At 33.2% G+C, this 17,582-nt stretch overlaps 1 protein-coding gene and 1 pseudogene across 5 annotated transcripts in view; one reads left to right on the top strand and one right to left on the bottom strand.

The window, feature by feature from the left end:
* The window catches only part of RIMS1 (regulating synaptic membrane exocytosis 1), a 502,863-nt gene that overhangs the window by 403,839 nt on the left and 81,442 nt on the right, over nucleotides 1-17,582 (top strand). For 3 of the 5 annotated variants that reach the window (XM_011957025.1, XM_011957027.1, XM_011957026.1), the window contains 2 exons: nucleotides 4,094-4,206; nucleotides 10,338-10,504. The exons of the other annotated variants lie outside the window; for them this stretch is intronic. In XM_011957025.1, the coding sequence (XP_011812415.1) occupies nucleotides 4,094-4,206; nucleotides 10,338-10,504 (280 nt within the window). The remainder of the gene's footprint in view (nucleotides 1-4,093; nucleotides 4,207-10,337; nucleotides 10,505-17,582) is intronic. 5 annotated transcript variants of the gene reach the window in all.
* LOC105522516 lies at nucleotides 13,436-15,743 on the bottom strand (annotated as a pseudogene).

Genomic DNA, 17,582 nt, shown 5'->3' with positions numbered 1-17,582 from the left:
TTCAAAATGCAGAAATCACCGGTCTTCTGTGTCCTTCGCGCTGGGAGTTGGAGACTGCAGCTGTTCCTATTCGGCCATCTTGCTCCGCCCCTCAAAAGTATCTATAAATAATATTTTAAATATATTCATGCAAGTTTAAATTATAATGGTCCTAAATTACATATAACTATAAAATTTACACTATTTTAAAGCAAATTACAAATATGTGATAAGTCAAAGAGGTTTCCTAGAAAATTACATTATCTCTTTGAAGGATGTTATATTATAGAAATTTTTAAATGATGGATTAGGAAAGATTTATTAAAGATTTTTGAGGGTATTTTTAGAGTAATAGGCCTTTTAATAATACGAAAGGGACAGATCTAGAAAAATGCATATAGGACAAACAAGATTATCGAATGATTTTAGTTTCTTCATAGATTTGTTAAAGATCATTCATTGATAATACTCAATTAGGAATCCTTAGCAAAGAATGTGAAAAGAGAAGTAGTTATTTTAATATCTTTATTTTAATACTAATACTTTCCATTTGAAAATTGTGATAATTACAGTACTTTGTAAATTATATTTGCTTTTCTTATCTTGCATACTCCAATCAGATTCTTTCTTATTGAGCTTTAGAAGGCAAGAAATTATTTCACAAATATGGTTTTCGTTTAACTCTTAAGTTTCAGTTTCATACTTTCTTAATTTTAACATTGAATTGATTTGTGACATACATAGATTAATTATTTTAAAAAGCCATAGTTTGGAAAGAACAATGTATATAAAGTTGGAATAAATAAAATGGATCTTGTTCAATATATACATTTTGTAAACTAATATGTGCTTTTTGAAAGTATCATTTTTTAAAACATAAGACACGATTCAGTTTGTACCTTATAGTGAAATATTTCAATCCTTCAAACCCATTTTTATAAAATTGCAATATTACATCTGAGGAACTAGGATACATACATTTTGATATATAATCACAAAATTTATAATTAATGCTGAAATAGAGTCTATAGTAAATATCCTTATCTTTTGACTTTATTATACATAAGCTAAATTTTCATTAAAAAACTAAATGAAATTGCATGGTAATTATATTTCTTGTAAGAAATGAGAGGTATTATTTAGCTCTTGATTATGTGGCATTTATGAAATTTTTAAAAATAAAAATCCCATAGCCTCCCAGTTTTAAATGTTCTATAAAGAAATAGCAACTGGCATTTTAATTATTTAGTTAGTTTACAATACTGTTAACGTTCAGAATGTTCCTAAAATGTGAATGTAATGCTAGGATTTGTGGGATAATTGGAAAATATTTTATTTACTATTTTAGTTTTGCTCTTGGGTTTAAAATTGTTAAAATAATATACAAATTTTAATGATAGTAGTCTTTTTTTAAAGGAAGATATTTTAACTGAGTTAGTTAATTTTACTTATACTAAGATACTAGAAAGACAATCACCTTTCAATTAACTTTTAATCATTACTACTATTCTCCACATAAATCATATAACTTATTGGAATCATGCCTTCTGGTTCAAATTTGTGGTAATTATCTTATTTTATAAATTCATCTTAATATTTGGCTCAACACATCTGTAATCCAGAAATAATGTCATTTTATTCTAGATATATAGTTGAAAAATAAAAATGGAAATCATGTAAGATCTTTAGCAAAGTTAAAGAATCTCCACATTTACACTGAAGGTTTTTCAGTGATTATGAAAAAACTTTTACTGAAGCACAATAACTTGTATAAACAGTTATTTCAGAATATGCACTGAGGCACATGTCACTGGGAAATAATGAAAAGTACTACAAAATGTGTGATATTATGTAATTATCTGGCTTTTTGCTAAGAGTAAATAATTGTAAGCTATTGGCATTTTGGTTTTGTTGCTGGAATCCAAGAGCAAGCGGTGAAGATAGCATAGCAACTACATCTTTGATAGAGAGTCAAGGGAGTCTACTCATTATTTTGAATAGTAATGTTAATTTGGAGATTTTTTTTTTTTTACTTTCACAGATTAAATAAAGTCAGTTTTAACTTCATTGGGAGTAAATATAGTATAGTAATGATTTGAGGGAGGTAAATGAAATAATTTAGAACCATTTTTAGATTCATTTTAGTTATGTTACCACTGTCTTTTTATGATTTAGTTTTACATTTTGCAAATAAAGATTTAAGTGCAGCCATAGTATAAGCTAAGTAATCCTATTAATGTTTAGAGAAATGAAGTTTTGTCCTAGCAAGATTCAGTCCGTAGATCTGTGTCAGACTGCTCCTGGCCAGTAGCTATTGGGATATAATTATCAGTGTCTAAGTAACCATCTACCCTGAAAATTACATGGCACTAAAAGGTTGCAAAGCTGTGGGCTAATCAGTGTCAACACAGTTTTAAACGAAGTTAATATCATTTTATGAGAATAGTTAAGCTAACACCATTTAAGTCTGTTTTTATTGCAAATTGAGATTGTTTTGAGTTGCTTTAAGCTTTAATTATAGAGCAGAACTAAATTTGCAGTCCATTTGACTTACTCAAAACTCAAAGCGAAGTAATGAATTTCTGATTCACATTTCTCAAGCTCTCCAATGAACTATCCTGTAATGGTAACAATAGTCACCATTTATTATCTCTGAGGTCAACATTATTAAAGCAGGGGTATATCATTACTTAGTTTGCATAACTAAGGGTTGTTAGGGATTTGAGATTTGTTATCTACTGAATTGAAACAAAGTGAAACATTTTATAATTTAGTGCTAAAAGTATGATTAAAACACTTAGCCACAAATTCCAAATTTTATTCTCTCTTGGGCTATTGGTCTGCACTTGAACACAATAAAAGTTACAGATTGATTTCTTTTTTTAAAGTGTGTGTTGGCGTTTTATAATCAAGGATGGTAGGCCATGTTTAGTCACTGCAATGAAAAAAATTGTCAGCAAATGCCTTTATGAACTCCTTGTAAGAGATAAAATCAGCAGCCAAGTCAATCAGACATGTCAACATTTCCATTAACTTGTAAACCATTAGTCTCTTGGCAAAAGCTTCCAGTACATCAGTCACCAATAAACAGTTTTCCATACACATACACGTGCGTGCACTCACACACACACAGCCCTACAACTGAAAAATCTGAACACTTGTTGCAGAAGTTGAGTTGTCTGGGAAGTTGGCAAATGTTGTATAAAGTAAACACAGGTCTCATACAACATAAGTATACGCTTTTGAATCGTTTACCCTACACATGACTGTACCTTAGCTGTTTCTTTCTCCTTCATTTGTAAAAATGCAAAATTTAAAGGCAAGGTTTTGAAGTGATGTTGCTGATGGTAGATTCTAACTTAGAACAATTCATACTTTATCAAAGGCTGCAATTCTTGCCCTCCTCTGCTACTTAGGAGGTTGATAAAAGCTTAAAAGCATTCTTTACATATTATAAATTAAAGAGCTAAAAGTCATGTATTCATTTTCAAACTTACAAATTTCATGTATGTGGTCCAGATATAGCCGTAAGAAATAGCGAGCTAATCTTTTAGTAAATCCGTTTTAAGGACTGACAAAGTCATGAGAAGCCACTGACAGAAATTAACGATTTATAAGAATGCCTCAGTAAAGTAGATACTTATTAAAACAATTTTTAGGTGACTACTGTTAGCCGAGGGTGTTAAGTGGGTGTGTGCATGCATGTAAGCATGTGCATATATGTGTGATGTTTTAAGTATGCATACTTGTTTTCTCTATATATGTACATGCAACAAACAGTTGTTTAAATTGAAAACATATTTTTGCAATTAAATTTGGTTTCACATAATCATTTATGAAGGAAATTGAAAATATATCATATAAAATCAAGAAATAGAGTGTATTTTGTTACTAACATTTACATTCCCCATTCTGTGTAATTTGAATCATGTTCATCTTTAGATTAACAGTTGCTAGTACTGTGTATTCTGCATTTTGTTTAATTTATTAATCATGTGTTATTTCTAAATTTTATTTTATTGAAGTCATTTCAAAAGCATTGAAATCTTAAACCATTCAGTTCCTGAAAGGTTCTTCATGTGTTTTAATAGGCTTCCATTATGTGTTTTTGCAGCAAGCTTAGTAGTGGAGGAGCGAACAAGACAGATGAAAATGAAAGTGCATCGATTTAAGCAGACAACAGGGTCTGGTTCTAGTCAAGAACTTGATCGCGAGCAATATTCCAAGGTAAAATTAGTAGTATCCAACAAATAGTTTCCCTTTTAAAAATGTGTAGTGTCTGTACCAGGCAGGATTAGAAAGCACCGAATTATATAAGAAAAGGTATCATTTGGGCCAGGCACGGTAGCTCACGCCTATAATCCCAGCACTTTGGAAAGCCAAGGTGGGCACATCACCTAAGGTCAGAAGTTCAAGACCAGCCTGGCCAACATGGTTAAACCCCATCTCTACTGAAAAATACAAAAATTAGCCAGGCATGGTGGTGTGCGCCTATAATCCCAGCTACTTGGGAGGCTGAGGCAGGAGAATCCCTTGAACCTGGAAGGCGGAAGTTGCAGTGAGCTGAGATCACACCACTGCACACCAGCCTGGGTGACAGAGCGAGACTCCGTCTAAAAAAAAAAATAAGAAAAGGTATCATTAAATGATAGTCCTGCATCATAATTTCTACCAAAGCCAGAAAAAAAACCCTCTTTCCTCTTGATATTTTCATATGATATAACTTCATTGAAATATTAACTTAGATTTGATTTTTTTCTAAAAATATGTAAATATTTGATATTAAAATCATTTGATGATTGATTAGCATTAGTCAAATTCACATAAATAAGCAAGATATATGAAGCCATTTTGTTGCTTGAACATCATTTAAATATTGCATTTAAGATATTAAGGTATATATTTATAGTCTTAAATACAACTTTGGATTGATATTTGACTATTGATATTTGTGAATGATAAAAATTAGTAATATGAGATTTCTTATTGCTCTATCTTTAGTAAGAAAAGTAACTGATTTCAAACTTCTAGAAACTGAAATTTACACAGTTTTAAGTGCCAATAAGCATTTAATTTTTATTTCAATAATATTTTCTAAGGAAACACTAAGGAGTTTATAAACTGCTAATATCTGATAATTTTAAATAAAATAGCATAGATTTTTGTTCTTTATAAAGTAATTTCAAATATATTATCTGGTTTATTTAAAAGCCTTTTTTCTTTATAGAATACTACAAAAGTAGCAGCAGCCATTATACGTCGACCTTTGTTGTAATTTAATATCACCAAACTCTTTTGGAAGTAATAAGCTATTAGAAATCAAAAGTAAATAAAACTACACTAAATTAATATTTATTAGCTTGAAATATGGACCTAGAAAAACCTACTTATTTTTAAGCAGTGGAAGTGGTTCATTATCTTTCCAGATATTCTGTGACTAAAAAAAAAAAAAAAAGAAAGAAAAGAAAAGAGGTAGCTACAAAATACGATTTGTCACCAGGACTGCCATAGAGGCATGTGTGTTTGATACAGTCTGTCACTTTATGTGTTAGGTTAGATGCAGAAGGGCTTCCAAATGATACAGTGCGGAGGGTCACTGTGATTGGTGATGCCCAGCTCCCTAAGAGTCTTACCAAAAACATAGCAAGCAAAGTGACTTGATGTCCCATAGTATTGGCTATTTCAGCTCTGTACAGATTTATCTTCTCTGCAACTTGTTATTTATGATATTATCACCTAATCAGCCTATTTATCTGTCTTCATAGATATCATCATTGTTTTTGTTTTCTTACTACAAATGCAGTGAGAATTAGAAGGCAGGGTAATTTGGGGTTTTGTTTTCCCTCTGTAGTTGGATACAGTTATTTGAAAGTTTCTTTAAACTGGAAATGCTCCTTGTAAGGTGACAGTTTTTATCAGTTTCTTAGCTTTATTTCAAAAGATTAGGTCAAATAGAACAGCAAGGAGAGGTAGAGCCAGTATAGGAAACAAGAAAGAGGCAAGTAAAGAATCAGGGTAAGATACTGAAAGCCTTTCTGGATCATCCTGAGCTGAGACTCTAATCATTAATTAGTCGATCCAAAAAATCAACAAAATGAAGTACTCAGAAGTCTAAACCCCCACTAATAGTCATAGTAAACCAAAGGTAGGTAGGTGTATCTCGTTTGGCAGACTCCAAATTCTCTGACTCATAACATTAAAAACTTGAAAATACCTCAAAATCTACTTCAGCTCACTTATTTACCAAATTTATGAAAACTGGGGCTCAGAAGCAAAGAGGTAATTTATTAAAATTTGTATTAAAATTAGTAGAGCCTCTCCGTATAGTGAAGAGGCCTGGAACAATGGATTTGGGACTTAGGGAATGACTTTGTTCTACTTATATCATTGAAATGAACACATTACTCTAGGTTCTCATGTGGCTTTCAATTTACATAAAAATTGAATTAGCATATTCTGTCTTTCCTCCCTCCTTTGCACAGGCACCCTTTTTCCTTTCCCCTCTCTTATTGTATTTGAATATTTTAAAACCTGTTACTTTCAGATATAGTACTATGACTCTTACTGAATAGATACTGCAATGTTAAATAAAATTATAATAGCTAAATATGAGATCAAAGATATGGTAGCTTTAAAAACTTGTAAGAATATAGGATAGGAAGTTATATAAGATAAAATAAATGATTAGCCTTTTCTTATATGTCAAGTAGAAGATAAAATACTCTCCACATCTCTAATATTTATATTATATACAACACAATAGAATTTTTGGTTTTCAGTAGCCATTTTTGTTAATTCAAACCTTTTGCATATACTTGAGAAATTATCTTTTTCATTTTTATTAGTTTACATCAAATATTTTATAACTATTTTACAAAGATCTATTTTTATGGCTATAATTAAGAGCCAGTATTGGCACAAATTTTATATTGATTAAATTTTGAACTTTATTCTTTTACTGACTCTTTTTTAGTATCTTAATCCGTTTGACATTTTGGATGAAGCTACAAACCTCAATTGAAATTTATGCCAAGCAGAAGTTAGTTAACTATTCTCAAAATACTTTTAATCAACCACTAGTAGAGCTGGACTTTTTTCAGGGCAAAACATTGTCAGACAGCTATAATTCCTGAGATGCTTCTTGAAACCTAGTACCTCTTTTAGAAGATTAAATGACCCTAACATCCATCCTGAGTAAGGAATTCGCACTAACTTTGCTTTTGAAAAAGCACAACAATGCTGCTTAGGTATCCTTGAAATGTGTCACCATTCTATTTCTTGTATTGGTTTTATACAGAGTTACATGCCTTAATGATGACGTGAAATTCATAGTAAGACGTGAATTCACATTTAGGCATTCACAATTTAAAGAATGTTTATGTTTCTGTAACCCAGGAACAGCAACCAAGAGTGATGTGATGGGTTTTGTAGGTAGCTGAAGAGTGTTTATTATTACTTACTTCTAAGAATAGCAGTATTTTATTATTTCTCTCACATCAATGACTTATTTTCCCTCTGTAGGATCGGTATAAATTCCTCCTGAGGAATTATGTTCTTCAAAATATATTTTATGTATTTGCATTAAAATATTAAATCGTTACATTTGAAATTTAACAGATCATGCCTGATGAAATTCAAAGTGATTAAAATGTTAACATATTAAATAGTTAAAAGTGAATATAAAAGTATTTCACTTTCTTCAAATAATGTGATTAAAACTGTGATATCATATCAGAATGATAGATTGTTCTTTATCTCAATGTAGAACAATTTATTATGGCATAATTTTTGGAATCCCTTTTTGTCCACTTTCTGGAATAACCAAGGTCTGTATACAGAAAGGCTGAAGAAAAGGTGGCTTAAGTAAAGCCATCTTTTGTCTTATTTCCAACTAAAAATACTTTAGTTGGAAAAATATTTTCATATACATTCACATACCTATATGCTTTAGTGTACACTGCTTAATATTGTCAAATATCAAATAAGGGGAGCATTTGCTCTGGGTGTCAGCACAATACTGACACCCAGAACAGAGAATATTTTATATTCTGTCATGGGCAAGGTATCATTCCAATACATTTGGAAACTATAATTACATAGCATCACTCTTTTAGCACAGCGTTTCAGAAAACCAACAATATAGAAGTTGTGTTTGTAATGCAGCAACAGTGTTAAATTCAGACTTTACTCTGTAAACATAATTGAGTTTTTAGCACATACACCTGTAAATTGAAAACAGATCTGATTAAAATGAATTGTGTCAGTCAGAATCATGTTATTAAATATAACTGAATTTGCTGGTAAACCATATTGTCACATTGCTTTCAATACATTATCTTAAATCACATTAATTTTAGATCAAACATGAAATCATATAAATATAGCTCAGTTTAGATACAATAACATATATGAATTTCCTTTAAATTCTAATTTGGCATATGACCTTGAGAGATAAATCACACAGTTACGAAAAATCCTTGGGAAAAATAATTGTATATATATCCTATATATTGGGAATTATTTTCATGTCTGATATGAAATTCTTTTACCAACACATACACATGAGAGGCAAAGAAATGAAACTCACATTTAGGGAGGCCAAGGTGGGTGGATTGCCTGAGCTCAGGAGTTTAAGATCAGCCTGGGTAACACGGTAAAACCCCATCTCTACTAAAATACAAAAAACTAGCCAGGCGTGGCAGCCTGCACCTGTAGTCCCAACTACTTGGGAGGCTGAGTCAGGAGAATTGCTTGAATCTGGGAGGCAGAGGTTGGAGTGAGCCAAGATCACGTCACTGCACTCCACCCTGGGCAACAGAGGGAGAATGTGTCTCCAAAAACAAAAACAAAACTCACATTTAAATGTTTCAATCCTAAACTACTCTCATATAAGAAATTATTGAATAAACATGAGACCTTTCTCTAGGATAATTTTTTAAGTGTTATTGTCTAATGTTCTTTTTAGTACATATAGATCCAGGTTGTAGCATCAGTTAATTTAGTATGTTTTGGCAAGATAGTTCAAATTCATTAAAATTCCTCTGACATGGAACATCACAAAGGATAGATGACTTTTTCTACAGATTTAATAGACATTTGATATTTTCATACTTTATTTCTTATAAATCTAAAATTAATTGCTTGCGAAGAAACAAACACCCATATGTTATTTTGTTTTACAGAAGAAGTTATAGTATCTTACCTTCCAGTATCTAAGAGAACTACTTACATTTTAGGCATCTTTCAGTTATTTATAGTTGTGTAACCTATTTATTACAATTATAACATGTATAAAAATAATATGTAATACATAAGCTATTCACTGTGTGATTCATCACAATAAGACAGTGAAGTAGAAATAAGAGTAGATTAACTGCTTTGACAGCTTTGCGTATTTTAATCTTTTACTTGATTCCTAAAATTTTAGGCAATGAATATCAGAGACAAATTTAAAGACATCTTTGAATATAAGATATAACGTATAATGAAATTTAACAGGGATCCAGTATTCTAATTTTGATACTAAGTTAGGTTAAATCTGAAACCATCTAATGAAGCCATAGTAGAAAGGTAAAGACCAGTCACTACCTCTTTACTCAGTTTGTATCAGCCCTTGTTTTTGAAAAGTTATATATTTTTAAGAAATGTTAAACACTATAATGTCTTACCAAGTATTTAACTAGATTGACTAGTTTCAGAAAGTATCAAAAAGTATATACAGATGGAACCAGTCTATACAGGTCAAGTATCCCTTACTCAAAATGCATGGGACCAGAGGTGTTTGACATTTTGGATTTTTTTTTCATATTTTGGTATATTTGTACCATATACATTGTATATTTTCCAGCTGAGCATCCTAATCTGAAAATCCAAAATGTTCCAGTGAACATTTCTTTTGCACATCATGTCGGTGCTCAAAAAGATTTTGGAGCACTTCAGATTTTGAATTTTTTGATTAGGAATGCTCAGCCTATGCTTTGACTAGAGTAGAAGGTGAATAAAATGGACAAGAATGAAAATGAAAACCAAAAAGAGAAGCACATGTACTAGAAAACAATGAATAATACACTTTTGAGGTTCTAAGTATATACAAATAATTTAATGAATTTTCTAATCAAGCATTTAATGATTGTGTTTAATTTATATTTCAGTCTTCCTAAGCCATCTCTTACCACTCAAAGGATAATGTTTTTATATTGGAAATCATATATTAGCATTTGGATTATTTTAGATTCTACACCTACTTTTATGAAGGTACACCTTTATTTGGTGTGGGCTAAGTAGTCATTCATCACACCATCTATGTCTTTTCCATGGTCTAATGATGGAGCTCACACTTTCTTGTTTTTAATCTTTAGTATAACATACATAAAGATCAGTACAGAAGCTGTGATAACGTCTCTGCCAAATCATCAGATAGTGATGTCAGTGATGTTTCCGCCATTTCCCGAACCAGCAGTGCCTCACGCCTCAGCAGCACAAGTTTTATGTCAGAGCAATCTGAGCGCCCCAGGGGTAGAATCAGGTGAGTTGGCAATACTGTTTATATAAGCTGGATCTTTATCTGTGGTATAAAAATACAACTAGCTTCCTGAATATTTTTTCTATAATACAGTTTAGGTCACAGTGGGTTAAGTATTGATGGACTACTATGTAGTATTGCCAACAGAATGTTTAGTATCGACTACCATCAGATACAGCTAATAACCCTAGTCATAATTTTAGAGATCACTCTGAGTCACATTTGTAGTAGTTTCCTCTAATATGATTAAATTCTCTTCCTTTAGTCCAACATCAGAAAGTGTATTCTGTAAAGGGACAGATAGTAAATATTTCAGGCTTTGCAGGACAGTCTTTGTTGCAATTACTCAACAATGTCATTATAGTATAACAGCTATACAAGTAAATCAACATGGGTGTGTGTGTGTATATGGTGTATGTGGGGTTGTAGTGGATGTGGTAACAAAATATACATCCCTAGTTACGTTACATGAATTGTAAGGTATTTGCATCAATTTTGTTTAAGTCACCAGTAGTGCTTTTGTGTTCTTCAAAGACAAATACCCTGCCGAAAGGGAAAAGACCCCAGACATCCAAGTACTATCTAAACTAAAACAGATTGATTATGGGCAAAGCATATTTCATATTAGTTCTTTACTAGTTTTCAGAAGTCAAAGTTTCATATAGTTATAGTTGTGTAACCTAAATATTTATTACAATTGAAGGAATTGTGGGGTTGATGAGAGGTCCAATAAATATAAGTGTTAAAAATAGGAACAAACACTTCCAGTACTCTGAAACTCTGATGTTAGTGCACATTTTGGTGATGTATAATGAATTGTATTTTGAAGATTCTCTCTTGTTTGTTGAAGCAAATTAAAAGTAATCATCCTGCTGTTATTTAACAATTTCATACTCTGATAATCTAACATGAGCAATTTCAACTGATAAAGATATTAGTAGAAAATGTTTTATCTTTACTTTTGGTGTTCTCAGCATTTGATTCTGAAAGAATGTACAGTTCTTTAAAGTTTAAGGAAGAATTATAAGAGCTCAAGAATGTAGCCATATTAAGCTGTTTAAGATCAAGGGGTAAGAAGTATTCTTGTAGATTCCTTTTTATTAAATTCTTAATAAGATAGAATGTTTTAAAAACTACTGAATTACCAAAGAATGTAATAAATAGGACCTAACCAAGGACTTTTTTTTTACCTTTCTAAGTAATTTTTGTTTATATTCACTGTAGAGCCAAGTACCTTGAGCCCTATGCTTTAAAGTATTACTAGTGAATAGAATTTGTATTACTAAGCAATTGCATAGAATAACTTGTGAGTTCATTTTCACTCTCCTAAAATTTCAGAAGTAGAATTCTTCAGAAATTTATCTTCCTATAAAATTTGGCTATGTGATTTCTTTTAGAAAGAATAGGGAAACAATGTCAAGAGACTGATTTTATACAAGGAAAATGGGGGAATCTACATGTTAGTAGTGTATTGGAACCAGTGTTACTTTGTGGGGAACATGGCAACTCAGCAAATCAGCATGGACTGTAACTATATCATGACAAGAAGCAAAAGATAAAGGATTTTTTTCCTTCATTGCTTCATATGAATTTTCATATTTAGTGGAGATGGTGGGAAGAGGGGTGGACCTGAAAAGAATACAAAGAAACTTCTTAGTGATAAATCTGTTTTCTCTAAGGACTTTTTTGTTTGCAGCTTCCTTTCCCTTCTTTGTAGTTTAAAACCCATATAAACTGAGAGTTTATTTTATGTAAGTAGATTATGTAAATTTAAGCACTACAGCTAATAGTTAAACAAATTTAACCTTAAGCTAACATGAAGAGCTACTTTTCTTGTAATCTCATACTGTATGTCAGTGATTTGTCATATGCGGTACATATTTGATCTTAGAATAATTAGGAAGAATAGAGAGAAAAAAATAATATGTGACACGTGTTCTGACATTCGTAGACTAATTATGCCTTCATATGCTTTCTTCTGTCTACATATTCTCATAGACACACATGCAGCAGTACACACACACACACACACAAACACACACACACGGAGTTATTTTGCTTCCGTCGTCAATCCCGTGGTAAAAACCTGAGAGAGGATAGTTTGGAATGATAAAGAATAAAATGACATCAGCATAAAAGCATCAAAATCCTGTGAACAAGCCTGCAGGCTCTTCAGATGTAAATGTTCTCTGCCCTTATAGGTAACACTATGAGGAATAATTTTTCTTAATATATTACTGTTTCTTATTTATTTTTTAGCAACTAACAGCTGCATAATTTTTGTAGTTCTGTTTACTCAGGTTCATGGTCAAAAGATGAACAAAGCTAATGAATTATGATAGAATATATTTACATATAAGTTGTAATAATAAGCAGCAAAGTTTTTAGTTCCTATCATGTGTAAGGACTTTATTATCTTTTTTAAAAGACAAACAAACAAAAAAAACATTGTCAATTCCTGTTATCTTCCCCCCACCAAGACCATGTAGGGTCCAGTCTACTCCCTAACCTTTTTCCCAAAAAAGGTGCTACCTCCTTCCCAGACAGATGACAGAGGGCAGGACTTCAGGCTGGATCTACCATTAGGCTCTCCCTCCCCCAGCCTGGAGCACGGGGCGGGAGGTGACACCTGGTGATGGATGGGTGGTGGACTGAGAAGAGGAGACATGAAAGGGGTATTCCAGACTCAGCCCTGCTCCTCCAGCCTTGCCTCTGGTGTAGGGGAAACAGAGGCATGACTGACCAGGATCAGGGTCATGCCCAGCTGGGCCACAACCATGCGTGGGGTAGTCCAGTAAATACTGTGGACGCTCAGCAAGACTGCTGCCTGATGGTTTGAGTCTGCTGTGGTCACAGACACCCTCCTGGCCTTGGCTCCCTATCAACAAGCTGGGGTGGGAGGTGGAGAGAGGAGGAGCCCCTGCCTTAGGAGCCTCATGGGCTGCACCAAGAGAGCAACCAGCCTGGGGCAGGAGCCACCAGGTCCCAAGGGTGACTGACCCAAATGTCATAGATGCTTTTGTTGGGTGGCACCTCCTAGAAGAGGACATCTAGATCCCAGAGCAGTCCTGGGGGTCCTCAGGTTTCAGAGGCCACCCCCCAGTAGGCAGGGCCAGTTGATGGTGGACACTGGGGGCAGTAGGTGGGTGATGGTGCCAAGGGCATTACCACATTGAGAGTGTAGATAGGCAAGTAGGCGGTGAGCAGCTGCCCCAGAGGGAGGCCCTGTGTCCCCCAATGGACAGCCACCCAGGAACTGAGGTGTCCTGCAGTAAGTGGAGAGACCAGGCCATAGGCTCTGTGGAGAAGGTCGAGGGCCCCATGGCTACCTGCTGGGAAGCCTCCCCCTCCATTCTTATGGGGCTGGGAAGGGGGCAGAGGGGCCACAGAGGCCTCTCAGAAGAGGGCAGGGGTGGGGTGGACACCACCTCCTCCCCACTGCTCCCCGTGCCTGAAGGAGCTGGGCTGCTCTATGGCACTAGACCCGACCAGGGTGCCTCCTCCCCAGAGTCCCCTAGCAGGGACTTGATGCTGAAGCCCTCTCTGGGTGGCAACAGGGGACTGGGCGCACCTTGCAGCAAGTAGGGCCCCAGGTCCTTGGTGAAGGCTCCACGTGCACCCCATTTCTGCCAGCACCTACACAGGGCTGTGTTCTGCCACCATAGCCACTCTGCTGGGATCAGGCTTATATTGACCGCCCAGAAGTTCCCCTTGGCCTTGGGGCTTTGCAGGGTCCACAACTATACATTTAGTAAAATTTGGCATTTGATGTCAGTAGGCATAATAATCAGTAAGCATATACTGAAAGGAATATTATTCTATTTATTTGAGGATTTTAAAACAATGTAGGTTAAATTATTTGATATTTTAAGTTGTGATAGCAAATATAGAAGTTAATATCTTCTGGAATATCAATCTTGATATTACAGTTATGTTTGAAAAGTGTTATAGAAAATAATTTCAAATGCCCCTTATTTCACAATATTTCTTCAATTCAGTTAGGGAAGACAGGATAAAATTCAAAAGTAATCCTTGGATTTTTGTGATAGCATATGAAAAGTACTTAACTACAAAATTGCTTGCTATTTTAATAGCTAAAATCAATGAAACTTTTATTTTATATGCTCACTAATTATTATGCCTACTAACATCAGATGTAATCAAGAGTGAACAACAGGGATTATTATTATTATTTTATTTCTTTTATTTTAGCTATCCACACTTAGTTTTGCCTGCCTGTCTGTTGTACTATGGAAAAACAAAGTTTATTGAGATCTACGAAAATACTAAAAAAGAGAAGAAAATATTTTGGAAATTAGATGACAAGGAAAGATGAATCTGAACACAGTGACAAATACTAAATATATGAGAAAAAATCTATTTTAGTTTTTTTTCTAGTGTTTCATTTCATAACATTTTGATAGTTCAAGGTTGATGAGACATTCCCACTACTCTTTCCTGTAAATAGATTAAAGCTGGACAGAAATAATGTGACCTGTACCCTTTAAAAAGACTCTAGATATATGTCAAATATATTAATAAATTACTGTATTATACTTACTAACATATCATATGACTGAATCAATCACTGTGCCATATATATAAATAGGCATTGTTATATTCATAGTGGCATTGTTATATTCATACCATAATCAAAATACTGCTTGAGCTATGAATACATGTAACCCAAAAGTCTTGATAATAGCCAAATACATAACTTTTGGGACAGGTAACTTTTCCTGGTTAGGTTCTTCCTTCCAAACCATTTAAGGCTGCAGTTTGAAGTAAGCATCACTGGTACAGTTTGAGACAGCTGCAGAATGCTTTGTTTTTAACTTTATACTCTGTGAGTTTATTATAGATTTACTAACATATGTTTAATCAAATTCTGGGAAGTTCAGTGACATGTAAGGTGAATTCTACTGTATAATAGACAATGACAATGGTCAGTTATAATAAAGTTTTCAAAATTTAATACAAACCAATAATATCAAGATGGGGTTATAGTCGTAGATATGACCCTGCACAATTAGATCTTAGAGACTGTTACCTTAGAGAAAATAACTACATATTGTTTATGGCGTTTTAAAAGCACATTGTGCAACATCTCATTATTTGTAGAAATCTAATTTCCTGTAGCTTTATTTTCTTTCTTAGACTAAATTAGATTATTTTTGTAATATATTGAAGTCTTCTTAAGCTAATCATTTTGCCATTGGATAGCTAATACGGCATTGAACATCGTTAATATAACTGGTCTTTGTAGTAATTACAACATGTCAAAAAAAAAAAAGATCAAATAAGTTGCCCTTGAGGAAGACCTCATGTGCTGTAAATGTGTGTTTATATGTTTATGTTTGCATATTAGAAAACCAAATGCTTATTATGAGCCTAGCAATGTTATGTCAATTGGTAACTAATTGTTTTAATGGTCCCCAGGCATGAACTCTGGTTATCAACATTAAATACCCTCTCTTTGGGCAAGTATTCATATTTCTACAACAATTAATATATTTGGAATATATACAATATCCTTTAGTACTCCAAATCAGTGCTTCCTAAATATCTACTTGATGTGTCACTTTCATAAGTTTTTCCATAGCATCTATATTATTACATTTTAATGTAAAAGAATACTGTTATTTATTAAGTATCCTTTATAAGTAGACCAGGTATTCTGATAGGTGACTTATATGCAGTATCGTTACTGCTAAAGAGCCCTGTCATGTAATTGCTGGTAATCTCATTTCACAGAAAAGGTAAAGCAGCCTGTTGAGTTCACATGACCAGTAAGTGGTAAAGCCAGAATTGAGAAGCTTCTAGCCCAGCTCAAAAACACTCTCCTCCATTTAACCTGAACTTTTTTTGTAATTCATAATGCAATATTTAAGATACACAAAATGTATGAATAATAATAAAGGCTTAGGTAACTACCGCCAAGCTTAAAAAATCAAATATTACCATTGTATCTGAATCTCATTTTACCTTTCCAAATCAGTCACTTTGTATTTTAGGCCCAGTCTTTCACTGATCTAAATGCTGCTCTGTCCTTTGTCAAGACTTTACAAACACTAAGTCTATTTCTAGCCTGCATTTCTTTGGTGTATCTAATGTCTATTCCTGTACTAAAACCACTCTGTCATAATTCATACAGCTTATTGATATAACTAATAATACATACCATAGTAGTGCAAATTTGCCTGTTTTATTCTTATTCTTTCTTTTCTTTTTTTTTTTTGAGAAAGGGGTCTTGTTCTGTCACCCAAGCTGGAGTACAGTGGCACAATCACAGCTCATTGCAGCCTCCACCTCCTGGCTCAATTAATCCTCCCACCTCAGCCTCCCAAGTAACAGGGACTACAGGTGCATGCCACCACACCTGACTAATTTTTCTTTTTTTTTTTTTCTGGTAGAGATAGAGTTTTGTCATGTTGCCTAGGCTGGTCTTGAACACCTGGGCTCAAGCAATCCACATACCTCAGCTTCTGAAAGTATTGGAATTACAAGTGTGAGCTACCATGCCCAACCTTATTCTTGTTCATTAGCAGGAGTGTCATGGCTGTTTTTGTCCTTTGTTCTTACATATTGATTTTAGAATAAATGTATCAAGCTCCACAGAATAAATCCTTAGTTTGGAACTATATCAAATGTATAAATTGATTTATGGGTAATCAGAATCTTTAGAAGATTGCGCCTTCCAACACCGTATATCTCAATTGATTTTTTTAATGTCTCTCAGTGAAACTTTACATTTTTCTCAATAAAGTTTATGCATAGCTGTTGTAGATATAATTATACATACCATATATTTTTGATGTCATGATTGGCATCTTTTTTTATATTTTCTGCATGTTGCTTTTATAAGAATGAAATTCATTGTTCTATTTTTTCTAATACTGTATTATTATAAATAAGTTTAACTTTCCTTCCCTTGAAATGTGGCTTTATCTTTATCTCACCAATTTTGGTTTGTAATATATCCATTTTTTATGTAATTTTAAGTATATTTAAATTTCATCACATTTTAATTTCCTTTTTATTTATTAATTATTTAGAAGTAAGTCTTTAAATTTCCAAAAGT

The sequence above is a fragment of the Colobus angolensis genome, unplaced genomic scaffold (assembly GCF_000951035.1).
Source record: "Colobus angolensis palliatus isolate OR3802 unplaced genomic scaffold, Cang.pa_1.0 Scaffold431, whole genome shotgun sequence".
NCBI classification, from domain to species: Eukaryota; Metazoa; Chordata; class Mammalia; order Primates; family Cercopithecidae; genus Colobus; species Colobus angolensis.
Note: the sequence above shows the minus strand (reverse complement) of the source record. Positions and strands in the feature narration are given on the sequence as shown.